Here is a 15,963-nt window from a genome sequence, read left to right as displayed (position 1 = left end):
CATCAAACCTTTCACTGAGTTTGGACTTTCTCTTTCAACATTTTCTTTATTTACCTTTTCCTAAAAAGGTAAAAGTATACTGGGTGGCTCACTCAAAGTGATTATTAATCTGATTATTAATTTCCTCCCAAATTTAATCTTAATAAATAAATACAAAATGATCTACAAGAAAGGACATATTTTGTCGTGTAAATTTCCTTATGGGACTATCATCTAGAAATATCAGTTTCCAGTGACCCAACTTCCCTCGTGGCGGAGGGCAGAAATCGGTGAATGTCAATTCCAACACCCAGGATCTAAACTCTCATCCCAACTACACAAGAGTCACTTCCTACTCACCTCTTTCCCTGGAAATGTTCTAGTGTGTCGCCTGCAGTTGTAACAGATTGCCTTTATGGTGGCATCACTCTCCAATTCAGAAATATAAACACCACTTCAGAGATTTATTTTACAATTCATCCTCTGATTTGTCATGGCTAGGAAGGTCAGCTTCCAGATTTTCTATTCTAAATTACTTTTCAACAGATTTGGCAAACAGAGTAAGGAACGGCTTTTGCCTGGACGGGAACAAACTCTGAAAGTTGGGACCCAAGTTCTCTCTCTCTCTTTTGTTGAAATGTAAACAACCAGAAACCCCACCACTTCCCAAATCAATTATTTGCAAAAGAATAAACAGGTGCTTTGGAGACTCTGGAGTTATAAAAAGAAAATGGCAAATGATTTTTTTCATGAGCCAGCTGCTCATCTGACATGATTCTGAGGAAGGTTCTCCTAGGCTCTAAAGCTTAATTAGCAAATCAATTAAGATCCTCCCCTGTCTGCCAACAGAACCGCCTGCCATCCTCTGCTCTCCTCATTTCAGTGCTTTCTGGTGCATCCCCGTCGCCAAAGCCGGAGCCCAATCAGTCGACCTGAGGTTCCTTTGCTTTCTGCTAACACTGGACAACAGGGGGACGAAGGGGGCCATTCCAGTTTAATTAAGGATTAGTAACCACCAGAAGTAGCAGTGCTCGCCCTGCTTATTGACATCTGCCCCAGTCCAAGCTCGCCTTAGAAGCTGGGCTCAGCACAGACTCAGTGGGGGCTGACTGGCGTGGCTGGCTGTCACTTTCTTTCAGTGGAAAACAGACAGGACCAGGCAAAGCAGATGGTTCCTAAAGAGGCACATCCAAAAAATCTGCTAGCAAACTGCGGTGGTGTCTTTCAAATAAACAGCAGCTTACTGGAGAGGAAAATCAGATCTTCCTCGCCACATCCTGCCGTGATGCAACCACCTTGAACATCACCCACTTAGGAGCTTCTAATCCTTGGTGAGGCATAATAACTCCTCCTTTGGGACAAAGGATAGCCTGTCTATCCAAGCCTCCCAGAGCCAGCCATCATCACCGCTAATGCTCCCATCTCCGTCAGTAAAATCCGTTATCTAGGTAAAACCACCTTCAAGAGACGGCTGACCTGTGGATCACGCAGGGTCACCCAGTCCTGAGAGAAGGAAATGCAAATACCATGTATCTAGCCAGCTGGGTGGACTAGAGATGGAGCCAGTAACACCTCAAATGGCAATTAAAAAGCAAGTGACTAGTTTCATCATAAAACATTAAGGGGATTGTCTCTTCCTTTCAAACTCCAAATAAACGCACAGATAATTATCTGTGGAAGTCTCGGCTCTGACCGCATGAGTTGGGGCAAATCATCAAACATTTCTGGACGTCACTGTCCTCATCTGTAAAATGAGGGGGTTGAACTGAAAGATGTCCAAGGTCCCTTTTAGCATGAAAATTCTAAAGTTCTTTCGGTGGAGGTGGGGTGGTCTCCTACAACATACTGGCAAATCACATATAGAATTAATCGTCCGGTTTTTCAGCATAGAAAAAAGAGAGACTGTTTTTGTCCCTCGTGTCGCTTACCTTTTCAACCGCTGTGTGTTCTTCATTTGTGACGCTGGCTTTTCTTGATTCGTTTTTAGACCTGCTTAGCCTCCTGGATACTTTTTCTCTGAGCAAAGTGGCATATCCAATGTGTTCATAGATGGGATTTGTTGTCATTTTGGAAATGTATTCAGACGCTTTTGTTTCTATGTACAGCGTTATCAAGCCATCTGTGACCAGATCGTGAATCGATTCAAACCTCTTCTCACCCACAAAGTGTTTTCCATCATAGAAGAGCCTGTAGTTCAAGGTCTGGTTTCCAAACCTGCCCATGAGGAAGGAGAAATCACAGTAGTGTTAGAAATCACAGTAGTGTTAGAGTGGCAATGGCAGCTAAAACTTCCCAAGAGTGTACTGAATGCCAGGCACTGGGCTAAGCCCTTGGACATGATTTTCCCCATTAAGTTATCATGGAGACCCGTTGAGACAGGTGCAATTATTATCCCTGTTTGACTGCTGAGGAAACTGAACCTTGAAAAGATGGGGTACCTGATTGAGGCTACATCCTTGGAAAGAGGCAAAGGTGGGTTTAACCCTAGCCGGTCATATGGCATCATTTGGTCCTAGAAATCACTAAGGCCATTGGGTCATAATCATTCTCATTTGTAAAAGTCAGGGAGTACTGCCTGATTTACAGATATCTTACATAAATTTCTTAATGGGAACTAGCCATGCCCCTCCACCCCCTCCCCTGTACCAGGCAATTACCTCTGCAAGGGAAGCTATCACCACTGGCCTGATGTCCTTTTATTATTACATCTTTAACCACTATCAGTAAAGCACCCCATGCCTCTCACCCCAGTTGGTCCAACAGAAGGGAAACAGGGGAGCTGTGTGGAGCTCCCTGCTTGAACGCCAGAGCCAGCATTCCAGTAACCTAATCATTAGGGTGCTCTCCCTTTAGTTCTGATTGTTCCCTCTTGGCCTTGGTCCTATATCTCACAGCCCCTGCTTGGCTCCCCACTGGGACTGTCAACTCCTGCTGCTGGGATGCTGGGAAGCTGGGAAAATACTTTGCATCTCTAGGGCACTTGCTACTCTTGAAGTGCTTCCCCATAATGACATCACTGAAGATATGCCATCCCCAGTAGCAACCTGGAAAGCATCGACAATTCCACAATCACAGCATCGAGATGGTGGGTTGAACACACCTTTGTGGGCTGACCTGGGAAGTGTTTCTTTCTTTCTTTTTTTTTAATACATTTATTTATTTATTTTCTTATGGCTGCGTCGGGTCTTCGTTGCTGCGCACGGGCTTTCTCTAGTTGAGGCGAGAGGGGGCTACTCTTAGTTGCGTGCGCGGGCTTCTCGTTGCAGAGCACGGGCTCTAGGCACGTGGGATTCAGTAGTTGTGGCACGTGGGTTCAGTAGTTGTGGCTTGCGGGCTCTAGAGCATGCTGTCCCCTGCATTGGCAGGCAGACTCCCAACCACTCTGCCACCAGGGAAGGCCCTGGGAAGTGTTTCATTGATACCATTTCTTCCATGGAGAAAGAGCTTCCCAATTCCAAAGAGTTCACGAATGAACTTTTGGAAGACAATCCAATTCTGAAATTGAAAACCTTCACCAAACCTTATAGGATTGCCATGAGGATCAAAGGACATAAAATATTTGATCCAGGTTAGGAAGGTGCAGTAAATGCAATGCCTTTTGGGTGCTGTGATTTTTATTTTCTTTTATTTTTTGTTTAACATCTTTATTGGAGTATAATTGCTTTACAATGGTGTGTGAGTTTCTGCTTTATAACAAAGTGAATCAGCTATACATATACATATATCCCCATATCTCCTCCCTCTTGCGTCTCCCTCCCACCCTCCCTATCCCACCCCCTAGGTGGTCACAAAGCACCGAGCTGATCTCCCTGTGCTATGTGGTTGCTTCCCACTAGCTATTTTACATTTGATGGTGTATATATGTCCATGCCACTCTCTCACTTCGTCCCAGCTTACCCTTCCCCCTCCCTGTGTCCTAAGTCCATTCTCTACGTCGGCATCTTTATTCCTGTCCTGCCCCTAGGTTTTTCAGAACCATATATATATATATATTTTAGATTCCATATATGTGCATTAGCATACGGTATTTGTTTTTCTCTTTCTGACTTAATTCACTCTGTATGACAGACTCTAGGTCCATTCATCTCACTACAAATAACTCAATTTCGTTTCTTTAAATGGCTAAATAATATTCCATTGTATATATGTGCCACATCTTCTTTACCCACTCATCTGTCAGTGGACACTTAGGTTGCTTCCATATCCTGGCTACTGTAAATAGTGTTGCAATGAACATTGTGGTACATGACTCTTTTTGAATTATGGTTTTCTCAGGGTATATGCCCAGTAGTGGGATTGCTGGGTCGTATGGTAGTTCTAGCTTTAGGTTTTTAAGGAAGCTTCATACCGTTCTCCACAGTGGCTGTATCAATTTACATTCCCACCAACAGTGCAAGAGGGTTCCCTTTTCTCCACACCCTCTCCAGCATTTATTGTTTGTAGATTTTTTGATGATGGCCATTCTGACTGGTGTGAGGTGATACCTCATTGTAGTTTTGATTTACATTTCTCTAATGATAAGTGACGTTGAACATCCTTTCATGTGTTTGTTGGCAATCTGTATATCTTCTTTGGAGAAATGTCTATTTTGGTCTTCTGTCCATTTTTGGATTGGGTTGCTTTGTTTTTTTGATACTGAGCTTCAGGAGCTGCTTGTATATTTTGGAGATTAATCCTTTGTCAGTTGCTTCATTTGCAAATATTTTCTCCCATTTGAGGGTTGTCTTTTCGTCTTGTTTATGGTTTTCTTTGTGGTGCAAAAGCTTTTAAGTTTCATTAGGTCCCATTTGTTTATTTTTGTTTTTATTTCCATTTCTGTAGGAGGTGGGTCAAGAAGGATCTTGCTGTGATTTATGTCATAGAGTGTTCTGCCTATGATTTCTTCTCACAGTTTTAAAGTGTCTGGCCTTATGTTTAGGTCTTTAATCCATTTTGAGCTTATTTTTGTGTATGGTGTTAGGAAGTGTTCTAATTTACAAATGCTAAAGGAACTTCTCTAGGCAGGAAACACAAGAGAAGGAAAAGACCTACAATAACAAACCCAAAACAATTAAGAAAATGGTAATGGGAACATACATATTGATAACTACCTTAAATGTAAATGGATTAAATGCTCCAACCAAAAGACATAGACTAGCTGAATGGACACAAAAACAAGACCCATATATATGCTGTCTACAAGAGACCCACTTCAGACCTAGGGACACATACAGACTGAAAGTGAGGGGACGGAAAAAGATATTCCATGCAAATGGAAATCAAAAGAAAGCTGGAGTAGCAATTCTCATATCAGACAAAATAGACTTTAAAATAAAGCCTAGGGCTTCCTTGGTGGCGCAGTGGTTAAGAATCCGCTTGCCAATGCAGGGGACACGGGTTCGAGCCCTGGTCCAGGAAGACCCCACATGCCTCGGAGCAACTAAGCCCGTGTGCCACAACTACTAAGTCTGTGCTCTAGAGCCCACGAGCCACAAGTAGTGAGCCCGCGTGCCACAACTACTGAAGCCTGTGGGCCTAGAGCCCGTGCTCTGCAACAAGAGAAGCCACCGCAATGAGAAGCCCGTGCACCAAAACGAAGAGTAGCCCCCACTTGCCACAACTAGAGAAAGCCTGCACATAACGAAGACCCAACACAGCCAAAAATAAATAAAACAAATTTAAAAAAAATAATTATAATAAAATAAAATAAAGACTATTACAAGAGACAAAGAGGGACACTACATAATGATCAAGGGATCAATCCAAGAAGAAGATATAACAATTGTAAATATTTATGCACCCAACGTAGGAGCACCTCAATACATAATGCAAATGCTAACAGCCATAAAGGGAAATCGACAGTAACACAATCACAGGAGGGGACTTTAACACCCCACTTTCACCAATGGACAGAACATCCAAAATGAAAATAAATAAGGAAACACAAGCTTTAAATGATACATTAAACAAGATGGACTTAATTGATATTTATAGGACATTCCATCCGAAAACAACAGAATACACTTTCTTCTCAAGTGCTCATGGAACATTCTCCAGGATAGATCATATATTGGGTCACAAATCAAGCCTTAGTAAATTTAAGAAAATTGAAATCGTATCAAGTATCTTTTCTGACCACAACACTATGAGACTAGATATCAATTACAGGAAAAAATCTGTAAAAAATACAAACACAAGGAGACTAAACAATACATTACTAAATAACCAAGAGATCACTGAAGAAATCAAAGAGGAAATCAAAAAATACCTAGAAACAAATGACAATGAAAACACGATGACCCAAAACCTATGGGATGCAGCAAAAGCAGTTCTAAGAGGGATACAATCCTACCTCAAGAAACAAGAAACATCTCAAATAAACAATGTAACCTTACACCTAAAGCAATTAGAGAAAGAACATAAAAACCCCAATGTTAGCAGAAGGAAAGAAATCATAAAGATCAGATCAGAAATAAATGAAAAAGAAATGAAGGAAACAATAGCAAAGATCAATAAAACTAAAAGCTGGTTCTTTGAGAAGATAAACAAAATTGACAAACCATTAGCTAGGCTCATCAAGAAAAACAGGGAGAAGACTCAAATCAATAGAATTAGAAATGAAAAAGAAGTAACAACTGACACCGCAGAAATACAAAGGATCATGAGAGATTACTACAAGCAACTATATGCCAATAAAATGGACAACCTGGAAGAAATGGACAAATTCTTAGAAAAGCACAACCTTCTGAGACTGAACCAGGAAAAAACAGAAAATGTAAACAGACCAATCACAAGCACTGAAATTGTGATTTTTTAATACTGTGATTTTGTGGTAAAGTGCTGCGATGGCTCGCTGGCGTGGAGCGTCATGACTACCCCTGGGAGCTCAGTGTGAGGTCAGTGTGATCTCTGAGAGAATCCTCTGGTTAAAGCGCACGGCCGTGCAGGCACACACGCACAACGTGAGGTGAAGACTTTTGCCGAGGGCGAAGGGAGGCAGAGGTGTGTCTCAATCAGCAGGCTTGATGTTTCAGAAGGAAGCAGCCCTAGAGCACCAGCTTTGCAGATGATTCTTCAAAGAATGCTGTGTATGCATAAACAGAGCCTCAGAGCCCATCAACTGATAACAGGAAATGTATAAGCCTCTGACATGCTGCTGGCTGCTTTGTAAATGAAGTGAAAATAAAAAATAATTAGGGGGGAATGGGGAGCAATTGATTTAATGGGTACCGAACGTTTGGGATGATGAAAAAGTTCTGGAAATGGATAGTGGAGATGGTTGCAGGACACAGAATATATTTAATGGCGCTGAATTGTACACTAAAAAATGGTTAAAGTGGTACATTTACATTGTATGTTATGTATATTTTACCGCAAAAAAAAAAAAGGGGAAAAAATAAGTCAAGTCTCCTGTAAAGCAGCTGCAACAGTGGATGAAATCAGGCTCACCTTAGTGCTAACGTGTAGCACCCTGGCTGGCGCTGGCTTTCTCTAAGAATGTAGGCGCCCTCCACGCCTCCAAGAAGCTCATCTGCCTGCTCTCGGGAGATGATCCCATGAAACCTGAGGAGAGACAAGACCATCTTTGTTCTGAACAGATCACATACCAACATGGACCACAAAGAGCCGCCTAAAAAAGATGGTGGGTCCACCTGGAACCTACAGCTCCCCATTTAAATGAAGAGGGGTGTGACTACTGTATACTTCCAGATGGGCTTGGACCTGGCTCTCAGCATGCACCCAAACACATAATAAGCATGCAAGTAGGCAAGGCAAAAGGAAGAACGCCCAGTCCACCTGGCTTTCTGCTATTGCCTTTGATCACAAGCTGAAAATTAAAGTCGTAACCAAAAGCCAGGTGTGGCTCCTCTTTTATCCATGAAGGAAAGCAAAAGAGCATTTACCAATTCAGCATTTACCAATTCAGCACTCTGCTCATCACTAGGTATCATCCTGATTGCAAACGAGCACGTACTGATTATCACCCTGCTTACGTCAGTATGGGGTGCTGTTCGTTTTAGAGGCTCATTCTCTGGAAAGAAGAGCCAGAAGTAATGAATAGCCTTCCATTCCTCTAAATTTTGAGAGCTATCGCTTAGGGATGTGTTTGGAAAATGTACCTATTTTTCTTTTTTAAAGATAATGTTTATTTCTTCCCCCGCAATTTAAAAAGTAATACACATGCATGTAGAAAATTCGGTAGGATTGCAAGCTTGGCCAGTAACTGCTTTGCTCTGGAGGGGATGTCTGGGACCTAGAGAGCGGACAGCGATGCCAGGGGAGAGGAGAACAGGACAGGAGTTAGGGACACACAACCAGCCAGCTCTCTCTGCTGCCCTAAAGCAAAGACAGCGGCTCACCCCTGTTATCAGAGATTTGATCAATCTGTTTCAGAGGAACGTGGGAGCTGGGTTGTGGCGGAGTGAGGCCAGGGCCAAGGGGTCCCGGGCTCCTGGGAGAGGGAACACCACCCTCTTTCTGGGATGACCCAATCTTAGGGAATTGGGGGGAATAAATTAGAGAAGCTGGCTACACAAGAAGTGCTGTTGTTTTTTCCACAGGAATGCAAAGATTCTTAGAGGACACATGTACCAGGATAACATTTTGGAAAAAAATAAACCTATCACAATACTTATGTTCTAATTCCCTTCTATTCTTTACAACTAGACCTTACAAGCTGAAGCTTTAGTCCTAGGGGAGTGAGGTCAAACACTCTGGCCTTGAGTTCTCAGATCAACTCTCAAAAGCCTAGGGCAGTGATAGCTTGGGAAAAAGGGGTGTTCTGGCTTCTCAAATTTTGGTTTTAAATCTTGAGAGTCAATGTATGGAGGTCTTGCAGCATCGCTTTTCCGGGGTGAGGATGAATGTGCTGTGTGACATAAGAGCAACCCTCCTTTCCAAAAGGAGACCAGTGTCCCCAGTTCTTTTGGGAGGGAGATTGGGAGAAATTTGGCTAGAACCCATGTTCAGTGGGTCTAAGCTGGGAGGTGGAGAAGCCTCCTTTGCAGCAAGAGCTGGGGCTGGAGAAGGCTGGAGAGAGAGAGAGAGAGAGAGAGAGAGAGAGAGAGAGAGAGAGAGAGAGAGAGGGAGGGAGGGAGGGAGAGGTGGGAGGGACGTGGAGAGGATAGAAGGGCAGAGGGCATTGGAAAGTTTCCCACATCAGAAAGGACAAAAGCTGGTGCCACAAGAGGTTTGAGGCTGAGATGTCCAGGACACAACCTGACAGGGCAGGGCAGGGGGTGACCGCAGCAGGAAGAGGCACAGGCAGCGAAGGGCACAGAAACCTGACACCCCTGACCCAGGTCACTCTCTGAGGGGAGAAGGGCAAAAAAAAAAAAAAAAAAAATGGGAAAAGGAATATCCCAAATAGGCAGTTAACCTGAAAGCAGCTTTGTTTGAACTCCCTTGAATGGACGTGTTTCAGGGATGGACAGCAGCAGATGTCAGGTGTCAAGAACTAAGTTAAATTCAATTGTTCAAAAGAAGAAAATGACAATCTTGTGCATCTGAAGACCCAGTGTGTGGCTCACCAGCCCCTTTAGGCATGGATTTAAAAGTACCCATCATGTATATATCTATGATCCCAACTTTTCAAAAACCAGAGCTTGCACAAAGACTGGGAAGAAAGAGATGAAGGGAAAAAAGTTAACAATGCTTCTCTTTCACGGTGGGGCTATGGTGTTTTCCACCTTGTAGATTCCTATATGCTCTAATTTTCCCAAATTAATTGGGTATTAATTGATTAACTTTTTAAGAACAAAAGTAATACCTACCCACAGTGGGAAAATTCAAAATTTGAAAGTTAAAAGGCACGAAAGAAATAAAAATATAAACAGTAGAGAAATAAAAATTCCCTTTCCCTAATGGTATCTACTGAACACACTTTCTTGTGATTCTTTCTAGGAAAAAAATATGCATATATGTTTCCTGAATAGAGCATGTCTTACTTTTTGAATGGAACAAAACCTTTCGTTTTTAAAAAAGAAAGGGAAACACAGAATATGAAGTTTTTAAGCTAACTTCCCTCTAATACGATATATTCCTTTTTTATGGTTAAGAAAATGTTTCTTTGGTCTCGTTTCACTCTACAGTTTATGTGGATGGCGGAGGGGGGGAGGTTGGACTATGAAAACTAGAAGGTTATTCAACGAAACTTTTATGCAAAAAAGGGAAAGAAACAATAAATAGAGTTTCTTTTGGAATTCATGTACAAAAATGTTCTATTTGAGAAGTATATAATAGGTTTTCATTTTCTCTTTTTTAAATTTTTAAATCTCTTTTCTTTTGCTCTATGAGCAAAATCCAAATCAGTATACTGAAGAAAAAAAAGTCCTATTACAACCAGGTTAGATGTTAGGGACATGGGGGTGGAAGAGAGAGGAGGCTAGCGATGCAGGCAGGTATTCCAGAGCCCCCAGCTTCCCAAGGCCCAGTAGGAAGGTTCAGAAACACAGCCGTGGCAATTAGGAAGTGGCTGCTGAACTGGGACAAATAAGAGGGTCATTCATCACGGAAGTGAGGCTCTGATGGGTAAGGGAATAGAGGAAGAAGGTTTTGGATTGGCTGGGAGAGCTCTGGGAGCTGAAAGAGACTTTAACCTTATAATGCCTCCAGGTGGGACATGGGAAGAAAATCGAATTGTGCATCTGACTGACATCCTCCCCCGCTCCGCCTCTGCCCTTTGCTCTGTCTGGGTGGTTCTGCCTGCTGTGAGCTGTGCACCATGCCACAGCCCGAGACTGCCAGCTATTTTTATGGTAATGCATATTTGCTTTGCAGTAGGTTTCTGAGAAAGTAAAACAAGAGATGAAATTAAGAGGAAAATAGGGGGGACTTCCCTGGCGGTCCAGTGGTTAAGACTTCGCCTTCCAATGCAGGGGGTGCGGGTTTGATCCCTGGTCGGGGAGCTAAGATCCCACATGCCTTGTGGCCAAAAAGCCAAAACATAAAACAGAAGCCATATTGTAACAAATTCAATAAAGACTAAAAATGGTCCACATTAAAAAAAAAAAATCTTAAAAAAAATAGAGGAAAATGGGGGAAATCATAATTATGGTATTAAGGCAATTTGGCTAATAGATCCATGTCAAGAGAAATCATCATTTTGGTTTTAGGAGACCAAGGAAATGGGACGACTTTCCTGAGTGTTGTGTTTACTGAGGTAGATGAAAGTAAGGAATTCAGCCTCAGTTCACATTCTTCGACACCCTAGCTGTTTATATAGTATTGAAGTAAAAGTGAAATGAAATACTAAGAGAGCCACAGTTATGAAAAAATGCCGCCTTACGTCTTATGTTTCAAATACTTGCCGGGCACTCAGTGGCTGCTTTTGTGAAGAGAACTGAATGGAGCAGGAGATAGTCTCCCTCCCACATTCATGAAGCCAAGCACCTGAATATTATAAGAAAATTCAGTACAAAGGGGTCTGATTGCATTTATCCTTATTATTAAACTCTTGCACAATGGACATTTGATGAAGACTACATATTGGAAAAATTTTAATATTTAAATGACATGGAAGTGACTACTTATTACATTATTAAAACAATGAATAGCATAATACATACTCTCTTCCATAATATTTTGGTCTGTTTCCCACCTATATGGAAAAGAAGAGAAGTGTTAGTAATGCATTTGAATTCAAACCAGATAGATAAAAATACTATTCAAATAAACAGAGCTAGAGTCCTGGGAATAATTTTATTCCAGTTTTTATTCCCCAAATCAGAGATCTAAGACACTCTGGAGTTAAGCAACACATTCCACTCTCTTGAGTAAAAATGACCTAGAACTGCCATATTTCTCTCATCATTAGGCTCACTCCCCACCCAAACTCAATCAGCCAATAAAAAAGTTTTTGAAGGAAACACAGTGAGGCTTATTTTAATATTAAGGAATTTATAAAAGTATTACAAGGCTTCATCCTGAAGGATAGAACAAATACTTTTAGCATGAATAAAACACAAACGTTTATTTCGATCTTCACCTAATTGTTTCATTATGTATTTATAATAAAAATGGGGAGTGCACCCGGATTAAAAAATAAGTTTAATTTGGTCTCTTTCCCAATAAAATCAATATCCTAACATTCTTATTTTTTTCATCAAATGGTCAATGGGCTAAAATTCACTTGACAACAGAGGTACAAGCTTTGGAGGATAAGATTTATGAGTTGACTGAAAAGCATAAACATTCCAGAAAAGATTTTTCAATCACATCTTGAGCCTTGGGGTTATCCCATTGGATTTCTGCCACATATATGTGATAATCTACTTTCATATGAACTTTGTTTTCTTACATTCAAGGTGGTGGAGTTGGTAAGAAATTAACATGAATTCTCATTTTCAGCTTTTATTCTTCTAGTCTGATTCCAGGGACACTGAGAACATGTAGAGCTACATGAAGTTATGGATTTCACTGATGGTTATAACAGCAAGATCACTTTTGTTTACTAGGGTAGAATATGAGCTGGGCAGCTACTTCATTTACAGTCATTTCTGTCTACAGTCACATGGGCAGTTTTCTCAGCAGGGCACCGTGGTGGGATTTGAAGGCAGTTTCCCGGCCTATCTTTACTCTCCAATGGATGCAGGGGACCCGAGTGGGCAGTAGGGAGGTATGGACTAGAGGAAAAGGTTCAGAAGGGGGAGCCGGCTCTCTGTGGACCACCTTGACAAGCCTGCCTTGGACAAGCCTAGCTGGCATAAAACTAATCCTCTAGATACTTCTAAATACGTGTTCACTCTTCTGTGCGTTTTACACCTGAAAAGCACTGAACCAAGAGAGGGCATTCATCACTCGTTTAGGTTTGAAGCCTGTTGTGTGTCATTTATGAAGGAAGATCTAAATGATATGATTAATCGAAGCACACAGTGTGTAAAAAGGCACCTTGTTATCTGATTACTCTACATGCTGGAAAGCTTTTGAATGGGAGTTGAACATTTTGTCATTTACACTGTTCGACTGGCTTTCACAGTTCTTTCTTCCTCTCAGGATACTGTAGGTAATGTGGCTGCCACACCAACATGCCGTAGAAGAAATTTAGAATTTTAGAAAAGCTGATGGAAGTAGGTAATATATAATACGCGAGATATCTGTCCTTTCTTTGAGAGTCAATGTTCCACATTTTGAAATGACTCCCCATTTATCAGGACAATTTTATTTCCATCTTTTTGGCTGAGCCATGACACAGATTTGCAAATCTAGGTGTCGCTACCGACCCCATTCCCTTTCCTCCATCCTCTTATCTTTCCAAAAGAGAAGGGTAATTTTTTTTTTTTTTTAGCATGTGAAAGACAAGTTTTATTTGCCTCCAAAGGACTCAGGTAATTTAGAGAAATTTAAAATACGGTTAGTCGGTAAGGGGGAATCATCCCTCCTCAGCAGCTGCTGAATAATCAAGCCTAACGACCCAGTTGGGCCTCAGAACACTGTTAACCTGTCTTTGCGTAAAAAAGAAATGACTACAGTTTTAATTATAATTTGGGGTTATCCATGTAGTCTGACCCCTTTCCCTCACAACCCTTATTCCATTGACTATTGACTCTACCAGTTGGAAAGGAAAATATTTCCTTGAGATTAATAAAAAAACAAAAGGGTGGTAGACGATAATAAGAGAAGGGTAATTAATCTAATTTCCCAGATGGACAGCATGGTAGATGGAGCTTACTATGAACTCCTGGCGTGCAGGTAAGTAGTTAATTTAATTGACTCTTAAGAAGACAACAAATTGCTTTCAATTCATCCATCACTCATAAAAATATATGGTACACTTATGTTTGGAGCTCTGTGCTCAGCCCTGTCATTGTTCGTGAAGTGATGACCTCACAGGTGTGAGAGGAAAGCTATAAGGAGCTCAGGGGTGTTCCGTACTTGCAGTAAGAGGAAACACTTGAAAAATCTAACATAGGCCGCTAAATAGGGAAGTCAATATCTCGGGTGCCTTGAGGAATACCAAATAAGATCCCGCCTGCAGGACCCTTTGATCCAATTGAAGAACAAATCTGCATATGAAAACTGCAAGAAAATAAAACAAGAGCACTGAACTGTGTGGGAGAGACTACCCGTGGAATAGGGCCATACAACAGGTCCCCAATATTGCGCAAAACGTATACTAGAATATTATTCTTTATTTAGCTGAAATTCAAATTTAACTAGGCATCCTGTTTTTATTTCATTTTTTCTAAATCTGGCAACCCTACATAGGGAGAGAGGAAACGTGGAAGTAAGAGAGAGCGAAGACAGAGGATGTGGGCAGTCATCTGATCACTGCTCCCACTGTCCAGGCTGTTTTGATAGTGATCTGATTCAACCTGTCATCCATCTGTTGTCTCTGTTGCTCTTAAAGAAAACATAGCTCCCTCGTTAATGTTAAAGAGAGAGAGAATGGCTGAGATTAAAAAAAAAAAATACAACTATCACCTCTTCCTTTCCTAAACTTTTGCTCACAGGAATGTAAACGTAGTCCTTCTCTCCACCATTCACTAAGCTTTTAACCAGTCAAGAGCTTAATATAAGTTAAATGACCCCAGAAAAATCATAGAATGTGCACATTTTTTTAAGGCAGATAATTCTGGATCCTCGAATCCAGACAAAATACAGTCGGCTGATGTCAGGGCTCCAAGGGACAAGGAACCTGACTAGAGAAACTAGAACCTCTACCCTGTGATGCAGTAATGCCTTAAAGGAGCCTGACTCTCTCCAGGTGCTGCCCCGCATCAGACACTGATGGAGTTAGGTCCCACCTGTGAAATGCAGATTTGTTTTATTAAAGAAGCCGTAGCATTGAATTTCAATTTCCAGGTGTATGAGATTCTCTTCAGTGAATGAGACAGAGGACAACTGATAAATAAAAAGTAAGGCAGCTCAGAAGTTCTTGCATTTTCATTGAGAATTATGCTTGTTAAAATCAGGCAACTTGACAAAAAATGGAGGGCTAATTTAGGTATGCACGTGGATTCAGGAAGGGACAAAGATGTAACATATCCCAACATGAAGGAAAGTTGGTTCTGGAACTTCCCTACCACTGTGATTATCCTAGGATAACCCATCACCTTGGTGGAACTGGTCTTTGAGGATATGACTAACAGAAATCGGATCTGCAATGCCTGCTCTTGGGGTTTAGTGATCCAGCTCCAAGAAGTGAAAGAAGCCCACCCTTTTCAGGACAAAAAAGTAATAATTCGTATACATATTGCTGGATCTTCCAATACTGGATCCTTTCATGATCTACCTGGTTCTGAAAGGAACACCTCTTTTTGAAAAAGGAGGATACCAAGTAGATCGGTGAGCAAACAAACACCTGAAATGCATCCTGCCCAAGATACAGGTGAATTTGGTGTGTGTGGTGTGACTGAAGAATGGTGGCTGATTCTTTTTATAAATATAACTGAACATCATATTCTAAGTAAGCATCATGTACAGGAGAATAGTCCTTCAAGGTAGGTGATACATGACACTGATGTCACTGTTGATGAGAACACTTTTGGAATTCCTCTTTTGGAACTGCCTTAAGAATCACTACCCTTTTTCTTGGATATACTCAGAGCTGCATTTCTCAAAGTGTGGTCTTCAGGGTGCTCGTTAAAGACTGCAGGATCCTGATCCTTTCCTCAGACAAACTGAATCAGAATTACTTAGGGTGGGGCTTTAATGTGTTATTTAATCAAGTTCCCCTGGATGATATTTAAGCATACACTAAAGTTTCAGAATCATCTGGTAAGAAACATACATTTATTTTTTGAGAATGGATTTGAGAGTGGATGTTATTGTGGCAAACACGTATAAGTTATTCACAGCCAAATTCAGTAAATAGGGTGAGTGATCCGACCTGGAAACACATCTGAGACAAAAATGAGGCATGATCCTAAGATACTAAGATTTGCACCGTGACTTATTCTGAAGGTTCTTTAGAAGAGCATTCCCAGCACACTCTAGGCAATGGGAAATTGGTGGAATAAAAGCACAGCTTCCCAGGATGACTGACTGGAAAGGGACCACGACTCT

The 15,963-nt window shown here is 41.4% G+C and overlaps 1 protein-coding gene across 4 annotated transcripts in view; it reads right to left on the bottom strand.

Moving 5' to 3' along the window:
• Positions 1–15,963, bottom strand: part of CHN2 (chimerin 2) — a 383,768-nt gene that overhangs the window by 117,914 nt on the left and 249,891 nt on the right. For all 4 annotated transcript variants that reach the window (XM_079932005.1, XM_079932006.1, XM_079932004.1 and 1 more), the window contains 3 exons: positions 11,526–11,557; positions 7,408–7,521; positions 1,908–2,193 (listed from right to left, as the gene is read on the bottom strand). In XM_079932005.1, the coding sequence (XP_079788131.1) occupies positions 1,908–2,193; positions 7,408–7,521; positions 11,526–11,557 (432 nt within the window). The remainder of the gene's footprint in view (positions 1–1,907; positions 2,194–7,407; positions 7,522–11,525; positions 11,558–15,963) is intronic.

Source organism: Stenella coeruleoalba, assembly GCF_951394435.1.
Source record: "Stenella coeruleoalba genome assembly, chromosome: 9".
Lineage (NCBI taxonomy): Eukaryota > Metazoa > Chordata > Mammalia > Artiodactyla > Delphinidae > Stenella > Stenella coeruleoalba.
Note: the sequence above shows the minus strand (reverse complement) of the source record. Positions and strands in the feature narration are given on the sequence as shown.